The sequence below is a fragment of the Sarcophilus harrisii genome, chromosome 1 (genome assembly GCF_902635505.1).
Source record: "Sarcophilus harrisii chromosome 1, mSarHar1.11, whole genome shotgun sequence".
Classification (NCBI taxonomy): domain Eukaryota; kingdom Metazoa; phylum Chordata; class Mammalia; order Dasyuromorphia; family Dasyuridae; genus Sarcophilus; species Sarcophilus harrisii.
Window position 1 is genome coordinate 360,656,233 of NC_045426.1, and position 15,035 is coordinate 360,671,267.

General features: G+C 32.0%; 1 protein-coding gene across 2 annotated transcripts in view; it reads right to left on the reverse strand.

Annotated features, from left to right (window-relative positions):
* The window catches only part of SMAD4 (SMAD family member 4), a 65,609-nt gene that overhangs the window by 23,154 nt on the left and 27,420 nt on the right, over positions 1-15,035 (reverse strand). For both annotated transcript variants that reach the window (XR_004230854.1, XM_031945949.1), the window contains exons 5-8: positions 14,432-14,644; positions 10,810-10,929; positions 10,602-10,718; positions 9,808-9,858 (exon numbers count right to left, since the gene is read on the reverse strand). Coding sequence is in view for 1 of the 2 variants with exons in the window: in XM_031945949.1 (XP_031801809.1) it covers positions 9,808-9,858; positions 10,602-10,718; positions 10,810-10,929; positions 14,432-14,644 (501 nt within the window). In the remaining variant the exon portion in view is untranslated. The remainder of the gene's footprint in view (positions 1-9,807; positions 9,859-10,601; positions 10,719-10,809; positions 10,930-14,431; positions 14,645-15,035) is intronic.

The window sequence follows — 15,035 nt, forward strand, 5'->3', positions numbered from 1 at the left end:
AATCATGGATTAGATCATAAGTCTGGGTGACTGTGAGACTGGTGGTGGGCTCAAAAGTAAAAGGAAATTATGTAGTTTCAGAAAGAAATATAATGGGTTTGACTTTGATATGCTGAGTTTGACATGCCTATAAGACATCTAGTTCAAGAGAAAGGATAGAGTTGGATAAACACATCTGAAAATAATGAGCACAGAGTTAATTCTTAAAGAGGAATTAAAGAAGAGGGCCTAGGACAGAGCTTTAAGGTACACCGATGGTTAGTTGTCATAACATATTAGAAGAACCATCAAAGGATACAGAAAAGGGACAGTCAAAGGTGGAAGGAGAATCAAGAAAGAGCAATCTGCAAAAACCTAGAGAAACACAAGAAGAAGAGGGTGATCAGTAGTGTGAAAGGCTGCAGAGGTCAAAAAGATAAGAATTGAGAAAAAGCTATTAGCAACTGTTGGTAGTTTCTTCTTTGTATTATGAAGCTAACCTGGAGGGGAAAAAAAAATAGACCCAAACAATAAAAACTATAAATGTAAAATAGATGAAATTTGATCATGGAACAGGAGAATGGCAGAATGGATCAGAAAGAAAATACAAAATGTTTAAAAATGATTGTATATGTATAACCTATAGCAGACTGCTTGTTGTTTTGGGGATGAGGGAGGTAAAGAAGAAATGGAGAAAAAAATTGAAACTCAAAATCTTACAAAAATGAATGCTGAAAATTATCTTTATGTGTAATTGGAAAAATAAAATACTATTCATAAAGAAAATACAATACAATATTGTTTATAAAAAAACTTAAAATAAATATTAACAAAATTAAAATAAGCTGTTATAATAGTCCCTATAGCCCCGCATGTGCAAAAATGTTTGTGGCAGCCCTTTTTGTAGTGGCAAGAAACTGGAAACTGAGTGGGATGCCCATCAGGTGGAGAATGGCTGAATAAGTTATGGCATATGAATATTTTGGGATATTATTGTTCTATAAGAAACGATCAGCAGGATGGTTTCAGAGAGGCATTGGAAAGACTTACATGAACTGATACTAAGCGAAATGAGCAGAACCAGGACATCATTGTACATAGCAACAAGATTATGTGATGATCAATTCTGATGGACATGGCTCTCTTCAACAGTGAGATGATTGAGGCCAGTTCCAATGATCTTGTGATGAAGAGTCATCTACATCCAGAGAGAGGACTGTAGGAACTGAGTATGGATCACAGCATAGCATTTTCACTCTTTTTGTTGTTTGCTTGCATTTTGTTTTCTTTCTTACCTTTTTTTCCCCCCTTTTTGATCTGATTTTTCTTGTGCAGCAAGCTAACTGTATAAATGTGTATATGTATACTGGATTTAACATATTTTTAATATGTTTGACATAACTGGATTACTTGCCATCTAGGGGAGGGGATGGGGAGAAGGGTGGGGGAAATTTGGAACACAACAAGGTTATACAAAGATTGAAATTATTGTTGAAAAATTATCCATGTATATATTTTGAAAACAAAAATCATTAATTAAAAAAATTTAAAAATATATAATAGTTCCTGTAACATCTCTGTTAATATAAAAAAGCAGGAATAGGAACCATGATTTCAAAAAACCATGACTTGAAAAAAAATGTTCAGGGAAATTATATAATGTTTAAAGGGAACAAAGACAATGAAACAATATCAATAGTAAATACATAACCACTGAATGCAATAATACCTATACAATTAAAGGAAACACTACCCCCCATTTCTGGTGATCTCAATGTGCTAGTTTCAGATCTGGAGAAATCTAAAATAAAAATTAACAAGAAGAATGCTTAAGACCTAAATAAATTTTCAGAGAAATAAAATATGACAAACCTGTCATGATTACTCAATGGGAATTTAAAGAATATGCACATTTTTAAGCCTTTCATAGCACATTTCCAAAATCTGACCATATGTCACATTCACAATAGATGAAGAAAAAACAAAGTATAAGCCCATAACAAAATGGATGTTGACAAAAATGTAAAGTTCTAAAATTGACAAAAAATAGAAAATAAAAACAACCTAATATCAGAAAAATAGGTGAACAAGTCACAAATGAATTCCCATAGGAAAATAACTTACTTGCAAGTGAATTTTATCAATCATTAAAAGAACAAATAGTTCCTTTATTACATATTGTTTGCAAAACTAGAGATGGAAGGTTCCTTATTAAACATACCTTAGACAGATATGGTTAGTAGATATTGCTACTCAGACTATGAAAAGGAAAAATAAATCACCCCCAAACTATAAGCCAACATAAAAAAGAACACTAATGTAAAAATACTTTATAAATTATTAGCACAGACATTGTAGGAACATATTTAAAAGTTTAATCACTATGACCAGCTTGGATTTACTCCAGGAATTCAAGGATGATTTGATATTGGGAAAATTATACATTATTGCCCTAAGGATTAAGAGGTCAACAGATAAGACCAAGTGAATTTCAACTGCAGAAAAGGGAACTATTAACAGTCATATGAAAGAATGCTCCAAATTACTAAAATTATAGAAATAAAAATAAAAACTTTGGGATGTCACCTATACCCATAAATGCAAACCATTCTGAAAGAAAATAAAATATTATCACTAAAATATTGTTGATGGAATGGTCCAATCATTCTAAAAAACAATTTGATAGGTAGTCAAAATGGCAGAATAACAGGAAATAGTACAGTGTAACTCTTGTACTCCAACACTCTTAAAGTTCTAGAAAATACATCAGATAAAATTCTGATGGGGAAATTCGAGGGGAAAAAAAAAATCAGTTCTCCCTCACACACTCCCACTACCCCTCAAGCACAGGTGAGCTTAGGGAGACTAACAGAGGCATATGCACTAGGGATGGGGTCTGTTCAAGAACATGCCATATAGTCAGGGACTGAAAGAGGAATGAGACTAAGAATCCAGGGCAGGAAGAGATAGATCTCAGAGGATCCTAAACTAACAGAACAGGTACCATCTGGCAGCTAGTTTTGATATTCACTACAACAAGGTCACAGATCAAGGTAGACTGAGGACTTGCATCTGAGGTAGTAGATAAGAGTGATTCTAGTTGTGGGCCTTAAAATTATATATTTGAACAAAGAACAAGTTCAGAAGCAAATGATAATTGTTTGGATCTGATGCCATGAGTACAGTTCTTAGCTCTAGTCTCTATCTCAGGATTTAGCTTGCAAGGGAATAAATAAAACAGGAATCCCAGATGAAAGGAGAATCCACAGTTCAGATATGAAGCTGCAGAGCCTCTCAACATGTTAAAAACAGTCAAGTTCTGGAGCAATCTCCTAAAACTTTCAAAACTTTCAAGCATGATGACCCCAAACCTGAGTAAGGAAGAAGGGAAGGGAGAAGAATTTGCCCTGTATCATATCACTTTTAGAATACGGAAAGCTTACAGGTAACAGTCAAACAAAAACTCAGCCAAGACATTCCCCACAGAATGGATCAGTGCACAGGCTCAGCCTAACACAAATTCTAATGTCAAGAAGTTGGAAACACAAGCAAAAAACAAAAACAAAAACAAAAACCACCACAAAACTACTATAGCAATAGGGAAACAAAAGACATAAATCCAGAAGAGAATGACTTGGGAAAAAATTACAAGCAAAGACTCAAAAGAAAAATCCAGCAATGACACTAATTTAATCAGAATTCTAAAATAAATAAATAAATAAATAAAAGTTTTTAAAAATCATTTTAAAAGCCAAATGAGCATGATAAAGGAAAGAATGAGAAAAGCAGCAGCATTAATGGAAGAAAAATATGAAATGCCTGTTAACAACTTGAAACAGAGATGAAAAACTTTACCAAAGAAAACTCCCTGAAAATTAGAATGGTTCATATAGAAGTTAATGAATCCATGAGACAATAAGAAACATTTTTAAAAATTCAAAAGACTTAGGGAGGGGAAAGAAGAAAATGCCAGATACATCAAAGGAAGGAAAAAAAAAGGGAGGAGGTCTGGAAAATAACCTGTTAAAAATTCATCAGACTACATACATCCCATGACCAAATTAAGAGTGCAGATATCATTTAAAAATTTAAAAAAAAAAAAAAAAAGAGCCCAGATTTCTTTAAAGCAAAGGGCAAAGGAAAAATGGGAAAAAAAATTATCAATCATTTCATAAAACAAATTCCAAAACAAACACTTCCAGGAATATTACAGCAAAAATCTAGTTTTTCCAGATGAAAATAAGAATTCATGTACCAAGGAGCCACAGTCAGTATCACACAAGATTTAGCTAGCATCACTATATAAAAGCAAAAAGCTTGATATACTATATTCTGGAAAGTAAAGGATATGAACTTACAGCTAAGAATAGTATGCTAAACAAAAATGAATATAATCCTATAGTAGAAAAATGACCTCTAAGTATTCCTGATGAAAAAATTAGAGCTGTATAAAAATGATATGTAAACACGAGTCAAGAATAGCATAAAAAGGTAATCAATCATGAGGAAGCAATGATAAAAGAGTAAATAAAGCTAAGTTGCTTACTCTTATATGGATATATATATATATATCTCCCCTCAGAATTCTATCATCATGGCAGGAAAGTATTTGGGGGAGGAGAAAGAAGAGGGATTAGACAGTCTAATTAGACATAAGACCTGAAAGTGATTTGTTATGTTTAGTTGATCTTAAAGGAAGAATGAAAAAGATGGGAAGTGTGGGAAAAGAGGAAGAATGAGAAAAATTATATAAACAGGGTATACAAGTAAAAGTCTATTCAACAAGGAAGTAGAGTGAGGAGTGGGTCTGAACCTGAATCAGTCAAGGAGTTATACATATACATATACACATACATATACACACAGTTAGATTCAGAAATAAATTTCACCCATCAGGAAAATAGGATGAAAATGAGTTAAGAGAAAGAAGTGTGCGGGAGAAGTAAGAGGCCAAGATAGATTAAGGGAAAGATTAGTCAGGTACAAAATATACATTTAAAGAGAGGGTAGGAAACAAAGAGAAATAAAGTATAAGAGAAGTATGGAAATATGAGTTCATTAAGCACCTACTATATGCCTGGCACTGTATCAAGTACTTTACAAATATACCATTTGTTCCTCTCTGACTTAGGTGTTATTATTATTCCTATTTTACAGTTGAAGAAACTAAGGCAGAGAGCTACTAAATGCTTGAAGATGGATTTGAACTTGGGTCTTTTTGACTGTAGGTCTAGCACACAATTAACACAAAAACACAATTAACAATTATAATTGTGAATATGAATGGGATGAACTCACACTCAAAATGCAAGAAGACAACAAAATGGATTAGAAACTAGAATTCAGCAATACGCTATTTTTAGGAATGATACTTGAAGCAGAAAGATACATAGACTTAAAATAAAAATCTGGAACAGAACTTATACTTCAGTTCAAGTAAAAAGGGCAGGGGAAGCAATCATGATCTCCATCAAAGCAAGAGAAAAATTTACTAAAATAGAAACTTTACCAAACTCCCTGAAAATTAGAATGGCCCATATAGAAGGTAATGAATCCATGAGACAATAAGAAACATTTTTTAAAATTCAAAAGACTTGGGGAAGGGAAAGAAGAAAATGCCAGGTACATCATAGTCAAGAAAAAAAAAGGGAGGAGGCTTGGAAAATAATCTGTTAAAATTCATCAGACTACATATATCCCATGACCAAATGGGTCATGAAAAACTACATTTTTCTGCCAAATACCATAAGCAATGAAATAATATCAATGTAAAATATATGCACAGAATGGCAAAGCATCTAAATTCTTAAAGGAAAACTTGAATGATTTACAGGAAAAAACAGTAAAATCTCTAATGAGATTTAGTTTCTTCTTAGATCCGATTAAATCTAATCCCAAAATAAAAAAACAAATCAAAAACAAAACTGAAGAACCTAAACAGAATACATATTTCTCAGCTATGCAAGATACCTTTATAAAAACTGATCATGTAATAGCACATAAAAGCCTCACACAACAAATGCAAAAAATATATATATATATAACCGTAACATGTAATAAAATTATATTCAATAACAGATTTTTTTGAATTGAAACAAAGATTAAAAATTAACATAAAATAAAATAACCCTAATGAATGAGATCAAAGAACAAATAATAGAAACAAAAGTTTTGAACACAGTTAAAAAACAAGTCTTTACACAAATAATGACAGATTTAGATAACTGGAGAAATACAAATTACTCATGGGCAGGCCAAGACAATTAGAAAAAATTAACAATACTACCTTAATTAACTTACTTATTCAGATCTATATCAAATAAACTACCAAATGATTCTTTATAAAACTAGAGGGAAAAAATGACAAAATTCATCTGGAGAAACTAGGCAAGAATGAAGAGAGGGGGGGCAAAGTCATTTATATAACCAGAAACTATGCTAACTATTTTCTAAGTATTATCTTCATTTGATTCTCATAACATTGAGACATAGCTATTATATCCATTTTACAACTGAGGAAACTGAGACAAACAGAAGTGCAGTGACCTTTCCAGTCACACAGCTGGCAAGGATCTGAGGTATTATTAACTCCAAACTCAGCATTCTATCCATTGTGCCACCTAACTACCTCTATTACTTCTCTTAATGAAATGACATAATGAAAATAATATCAAGTAAATTAAAGGAAAAAAAAGGAAGATAGCCTAGCAGTATTGAATTTTAATTTATTCTATAAAATCATAACCATCAAATCAATTTGGGTAAGAAACAGAGTAGTTGACATGACATGCAGAAAACAAACAAGGAATTCCCATCTATTGGGGGATGGATGAACAAGTTGTGATATATGACTGGATGGAATACTATTATATTGTTAAGAAGCAATGAAGTTGATTTTACAAATAAAAAAAAAAAAAAAACAACAATCAGAACCAAGAAAATGTATAAAATAACAATACTGTTCAAAAAATAAAGGTGAATAGCTAAGTTATTCTGAGTATACTATAAATATTTAAATATTTAAAAATTATAAATATTTAAATATTTTAAATCAACTACAAAGAATTTATGAAGGAAGATGATAATCATCTCCAGAGAAGGAATAATGGTTTTACACATACACATGTGTATACACACATGTGCGTGCCTGCATTTGTGTCTAAGGAGAGGGGGGAGGAAGAATGATGACTTCCTCTAGTGAAGCTAGTAGGAAGGGAGAGAGTCAGTTCAGAAATTAAAACGTAAGCAAAAAATTTTTAATTTAATTTAAAATAAAATAAAATGTAGCCTGCAACATTTCTAAGTGAGCTCAAACCAAAGTATGAACAATTGAAAAATGGGAGAGAAATGAAATGAAGGCAATTAGTGGAGGTGGCATTTATAGTCATATGAAAAAAAATGCTCTAAATAACTATTGATCAAAGAAATTCAAATTAAAACAACTCTGAGGTACTACTACACACCTCTCAGATTGGCTAAGATGACAGAAAAATATAATGATAAATGTTGGAGGGGATGTAGGAAAACTGGGTCTCTAATACATTGCTGGTGGTTGTGAACTGATCCAAACATTCTGGAATGCATTTTGGAACTATGTCCAAAGGCTTTCACACTGTATATATCCTTTGATCAGCAGTGTCTCTACTGGGCACGTATCCCAAAGAGATAATAAAAAAGGGAAAAGGACCCACATGTGGAAAAATGTTTGTAGCAGTCCTTTTTGTAGTGACAAGAAACTGAAAACTGAGTGGATGCCTATCAGTTGGGGAAGGGCTAAAATAAATTGTGATATATGAATGTTTTGGAATAATATTCTTCTATAAAAAATGATCAGCAGGATGATTTCAGAGAGAACTGGAGAGACTTATATGAACTGATGCTAAGTGAAATGAGCAGAACCACAAGATCATTGTATGGCAACTACAAGATTATACGATGATCAATTCTGATGGACTTGGCTCTTTTCAATAGTGAGGTGATTCAGACCAGTTCCAATAGACTTGTGATGGAGCGAACCATCTGCAACAATCTAGAAAGAGGACTATGGGACCTAGATGTGGATCACAACATAGTATGTTCATTTTTGCTGTTGTGGTTTGCTTGCATTTTGTTTTCTTTCTCATTTTTTTTCCTTTTTGATCTGATTTTTCTTGTACAGCACAATAAATGTGGAAATATATATATACAAGAACTGTACATATTTAACATATTCTGGATTACTTGGTAGGGAAAGGGGTGGCAGGAAGAGAGGGAGAAAAATTTGAAACAGTTTTGCAAGGGTAAACGTATATATATTTTGATTACAAAAAGCTATTATTTAAAAAAAAAAAAAGTTCCTAAATAGAAGTTCCCTTACAAAAGAAATAAAAAAAAAAAAATCACAAGTTCAGCCCAAACCAACAAATAAACAACAAATAGTCAAAATCCAATTATGGAAATGAAAGTAACTTTATGGAAGGTCAAGTTGATCCTGTGTCACTACCACCAACCCAGCTGCTTAAGAGAAAAAGCAAATCTTCACAGAAATCATATGCTTTATCTTAAGTTAGATCACTCAGATAGACAATTTAAGATGTTCACCATGACTCTTTTCAACAATGAGATGATTCAGGGCATTTCCCATGATCTTGTGATGAAGAGAGCCATCTCCACTCAGAGAAAGAATTGTGGCAACTGAGCATGGATCACAACATAGCATTTTCACTCTTTTTGTTGTTTGCTTGAATTTTATTTTCTTTCTAATTTTTTTTGGAACTAATTTTTCTTATGCAGCAAGATAACTGTATAAATATGTATACATATATTGTATTTAACATATACTTTAACATATTTAACATGTATTGGACTACCTGCCATCTAAGGGAGAGGGTGCAGAGAAGAGGAGGAAAACTGAAACATAAGGTTTTGCAAGAGTCAATTTTGAAAAATTATTCATGCATATGTTTTGAAAATAAAAAGCTTTAATAATAAAAAAAAATGTAAGATGTCCACAAGTTGGCTGCCTCGGGGAGCTATCAGTTTATCTAAAGTGAAGATCTTGACACAGAGACTGAGTTAGGGATGTCACAGTACAATAATTCCAGTTCAGAATTTGCACCACTCAGAACATTTACTTACATTTACACCTCTTCAAAAGGAAACATTTTCATTTTAATTAGAAACAATATCTATCTAGCAATACTGATTCAGTGTATGGGCAAAACAAAGCATTTCCACTCTTTCTGTTATTATTTGCTTGCATTTTTGTTTTCCTTCTCAGGTTTTTTTTACCTTCTTTCTAGATCCGATTTTTCTTATGCAGCAAGATAACTGTCTAAATATGTATACATATATTTTATTTAATACATACTTTCACATATTTAACATGTATTGGTCTACCTGCCATCTGGGGAGAGGGTGGGGGGAAGGAGGGGAAAAGTTGGAACAGAAGGTTTTACAAGGGTCAGTGCTGAAAAATTACCCATGTATATGTTTTATAAATAGCTATAATTTAAAAAAAAAAAAAAAAGCAGTACTACTGTGAACTTCATCCATACCTAACTTGTCATATATTTACTCATCACAATTACTTTGCAGAAACCACTTATACTCTTTTGAATTAAAAGATGAGTCTAAAATGCACCAGTCACCTTGCATATAGCAACAATTTATGTTAACTAAGAAACTATTCCTTTACCAGAAAGTAAAAAAAAAAAATCATTAACAAAAGATAAATATTAAGTAAAATTTCTTATTTATCTCTGAGTTTAGTCACAGATTGATTGTGTAATATATCTGCATCTTTTAAAAGCCATAAAAATAATTAAACATATTTAAAAATATACTTACCAGGATGATTAGAAATGGGAGGTTGGAATGCAATCTCATTGTGAACTGGCCCTGGAGAAACAATAACAAAATCCCCATACCATTAATTTTCCCTATGATCTAAAATTGTGAATAATCCTTCCTTGTGTATAACTCATAGACCCAGTGCATCATCCAAGAAATGAATTTGTTTCATTATTGAATAAATATTTTAAGAGATTTAAATTTTGTTCTTTATATTTTCACAAAGAATGATTCAAATAATATAAATCAGTTCTAAATATAAATTCACTGCCATTTAAAGATCAACTGCCAAAGCTTTTAAATATTCACATTCTTGTAACATTAATCCTAACTACCCCTTGAGGTCTCACTGATATTTGGTTGAGGGCTTTGCTAGAAATGTGCTTCTTAATCAAATCTATGTTCAAGAATATATCTTGGCAGTCCACATCTGAAGTGTTCATTCTATGTTGATGACTAGTGAGGCAAGCACAGCAGCTTAGTTCCTTGTACTCCAGGATCTTACAATCTAGTTGTTAATGTGTAACATATAATATATGAAAAAGACAAAGACCAATAACAAAACAATAAAATGAATGGAAATTAATATAGTGTAAATAACATTATGTGTTGATACAGGACATGAATTTAGAACTAGTAAAAATAAGTAATGCTTGCAAAGAAATGTCAAAAAGTAATTATAACAAAATTATAAGCGTTTTAGTCATTAAAAAAAAAAATCCCATGACTGAGCAATTAAAGTTAAGAAAATATCCTGTATCAAAACAAACAAAATTTCCAAACCAGCTTACAGTAATGTCCAGGATGGGGTGGCATAGGCGGATGATGCTGAAGATGACCATTTTGGTGGTGAGGTATATTAGGCGTATATGCTGCAGTTCTACTTCCAGTCCAGGTGGTAGTACTGTCTAAAAATTAAGATCCAGAGGGATTAATTTAGAAAACTACCTATTTTCTGAAGAATATGAAAGTTTTTAAAAATAGTAACAATGTACATACTATGATGATAAGTAGCTGGCTGAGCAGTAAATCCATTCTGCTGCTGTCCTGGTTGAGGTCCTGAAGCTATCTGCAAAAGTCCTTCACTATGGCTGCCTGTCAATATACTGGTAGGCTGACCTAGGGAAACAACAATTTTTATTTTTACAAGACAAAAATTATTTGTCACTGATTTTCTAGACTGTATAAAAAGATGTATTTTTAACACTATAACTTCAGAACAAAAAGTTCTACTGATAATCATCACTATAAAAACAGGGAAAGAAAACCCTTAGCAATCAACTGCTGTTTTGACTATTTAATAAAGAACAAAAATCTGAAATAATCCATAAGTAAAACATTCCTTGTGTCTGAAGTAGGATAAAAGAGAGTTTTACATTATATAACAATTTAAGGTGGCCTATTTATTCAGACTGCTTAAAAAAAAAAAAAAAAAGCTATTGCTATACAGTCCAAATGCCATAAAAATCCTCCCAGTCCCTCTTTTATCCACCATACCTGATCCATTCTGATAACCCCTCTAGAAGCTCGCCAGCTTGCTCCTTGCTCCACACCTGGCCATCTGTTCCAGTTTCCTCAGGACTCTTCTGAATAGAACTCCAAAGTCCCAGGATCAAGGAAACTATGTACTGAGTTGCCAATTTTCCACTTTGAAAAACTGACAAATTAACTCTTCTAAAATTCTGATTTTGCTTTGTTTCAGAGTGGTTGGGTAAACTATGAAAGAATATTAGGAGGATTAAATATACTGCTGGTACTGGATTAATGGTTATGGCATAATTTGGTGTTAGCACTAAAGTTGCAGAATTAAAAATTACAGGTAAGTAGAAGAAGTTGAGCTATAGGAAAGGAGCTAAGCTTTTGGAATCAGTGGACTTAGAGCTACTAAGACCTATATAGCAAGGTTTTGGTGAGAGATAAAGAGAACTATTTCTAATGAGAGATAAGAAAAGGTAGAGAGAAAAAAGATCAAGATTATGAATCATAGCTTACTCTCCTACCAAGGACCTACTAATAGCAGCTGTTGTTTAACTACACTACTAAACTTGACTATACCAGACTATTTTAAGTACTGATATGTGCATTTAAAATTGAGAAAAAGAACCACCTTTTTTTTTCCATTTCCTTCTTTTTCAGGAATTTTACTGTTTCTGGGTTTAAAGCAGTCCAATAAAAAGATAACCGTATCCTTCCAAATCCATTTCCTGAAAATCAGTCATTTTCAGCACAGATTTTTTTCCATCCTAAGCATCCTCATCCTAATGATGGTAATTGTAATGCTGAAGAACTACCAAGGATTTCCCTTTCCCTGCCACCAAAAGAATGCCAATGGTAACTGTTTTCTCTCAAAAGAGGGAAAGAATATTACCCCCAAAAGAAATACTCTCCCCAGCAAAATAAAACTTATTAACTTAAGGATCTGCTTATTACATTGAAATTTACTACCTAGTTTATTAAAAGGTATAAATAAAGATTGTCTTTGAAACATACATATATATTATTCCAACTTTTGGGGGACATTTAAAAAAGGATATTAAAATTTCAATCCAGAAAAAAAAATCTATTCTTCCTATGTGACTAGTACTTTAATTCTTTTAACTTCTTACCTTGTAATATTTTCTATTCAACTAAATCAGAGTTCTGTGAAGTTGGAGAGAATGAAAGGCCCCCTTGTTCAAAGTGTCAAAAATGCAGGCTTCTTCATAATGCCACAAATCACAGTCCCTCAATCCCAAGTGATTAAATTCACAAGGTAAAAAGAGGAAAATATTCTTTGTATAAAATGAAATTATATCAGTACCTCTCTTTTAAATAAACATTTTAACAGTCTGAACAAAAAATAAAAATCAGTAAGAAATTTTTATACCCAACTGGGCAAAAAAGCTACTTTGTTCCCTCCCAAAGCTCAATTCTTCAACTACTCCTAATGGAAAGAAAGTACATTAACATAATGACATTAACTGAAGTTGATATTTAGAGAGAATAACTAAAAAATTTATTTTCAGATTATTAGTAAAAATTTCTCTACTGCTTGTGGTCTGGGATGTTTTATTTTAACACTATTTTTAAGCATATGAAAGAGATAATTAGCCTCATGGTCCTTTCCCCCCCCCCCCTTATTTATCTACAAGTTTCATAAAAATGCCTTTTGTTTTAAGATTCACATGAGCATCTTCTTTATCCCTTATTTGCTATATTTCCTATAATTTTTCCATAATATATTCACCAATTTAAGAATGAAGCAAGTGGTTTGAGGGGAAAAAAACCCATTTTAAAAATGTGATCAAAAGTAACTATTTCTCACAAAATGAATTGTTTTAGTCTTTAAGCAGAACCAAGTTACTCCACATCTGAGGTTTTTATGTTCCAATAATTATAATTATAATAAGGCAAACTTCAAAGACCTCCTTGAAAGCAGAAAACTGTTTTTTGTTTTTCTTGTATTCCAAGTTCTTAGCAAAGTGCCTAGTACATCATACGTTAATAAATGCTAGTTGACTGACAATAATTAAGGATGAATAAATTCAACTTGGGGATTTTCTGAATTTATGAGATTTTTTGAATTAGGTAAGTCAGATGTACAAGTGGAGGCAGAATATTACATGATGTACACTGTTTTTAAAAAAGTTTAGTGCTACTATTCTTTCAATACATAGCAATCCCTCTATACCAGCAAATTGGTAGGCTTGCTAAAGAAGGGAACAAATTCAATGTTATGTAAAAACTCACAAGTGCAATATTTTTAATTACAAAAATCAAATTTTAAAAAAATTTTTATGAGCAATGAAAGAATCACTCTCCTGACCAGATAATGGCCTTTAACGAAGGGATAGATACTATATTTAGATGAGGTACTTTTTCCCTTGATTCTCTGCCTGCCTGGTAGCAAAACATTGTGGGCATACAATCAATAATGATACTAACTAAATTCAGAGCAGCAATAATAACTTAATTTAAATTGCTATAGCCATTTCACCATCATTTATCATTTCCTATTCTTAAAATAGGATTAGTGTAAGCACAGAATTATATGTAGAGAGACGTTTGCTTTACATTCAATTTCATCAGAAAAAGAGGAGGTACTTATATTTTAATAATCTGTCAAAATCATCTAGTTTTTTCTCAAGTGTGTTTTTTGAGGACAGATTCCAGTTAATATACGTTACTGAATATTCATGATTTTTCCCAAATAATAAGCAAATTAGATCACTGAATTAGTTCAATGTTAATATTTCTATAATATAAATAACATCAAAACAGTTAACAGCTTTGAACAATAAAAAAATTCTTTAAAAGAATGTTTAAAATCTTGAGACTTCTTAATACCTTGCCTACAACATTATTTATTATATTAACAGCGTCATTAACACAAAGCTATAATTCAAATAGAGTCTTACTAATATTTATAAATACCTTTGGATATATTATACATTTTACTTTATTTTCCAGGATCAATCCATAGACTAATGAACACGTTAGATGGGCAAGTGCTTACTAAGGATACCATGGCAATTCTTTCATTTTAATTTCTTAGATTTCATATGGAAAAATCTGATTACATAAAAGTAGTGTAATTTAGGTGATTTTTACTTTCTAATTCCACATTTTGTATATCACTCACTTGTGGAAGCCACAGGAATGTTGGGAAAGTTAGTGGTGCTGGTAGTATTAGACTCAGATGGAGCTAACATGGCTGGGTTGGTGTATGTCTCTGAAGATGCACGGTTACTTGGTGGATGCTGTATGGTCTGAATTGAATGTCCTTCAGTGGACAATGATGGCTGTCCCTCAAAGTCATGAACATACTCGTCCTTCACCAACATACTTGATGGAGCTGTATTAAAAGTTAAACAAATTCAAAATCTATCAAAACAGCATAATAAGCATTAAAAAAAAAAAACTATTAAGTTCCTTTGGTGAAAATCCTTATCCCAATTGGGAACCATCTTAAACTCAGGAAAAATTACTTATTTACTTATTATTTTGGATATGGAAAGGCAGGCATCAAGTATTATCAATATATAAACTATTTCCCCGATCTGTGGGATATCCTAAAGCTTCTTACTGCCTCAAAGATAAGCACTGTAAGCTGTGATTTTAGCACTAAAATTATAAATAATATTAAAACAATTTTTATGTTCCAGAGCAACAAAAGAAAGCTAGAATTTAACTACTTCCACCATAAGAATAATAAGCTTAATTGTTATAATGGCACAAATCAAAGT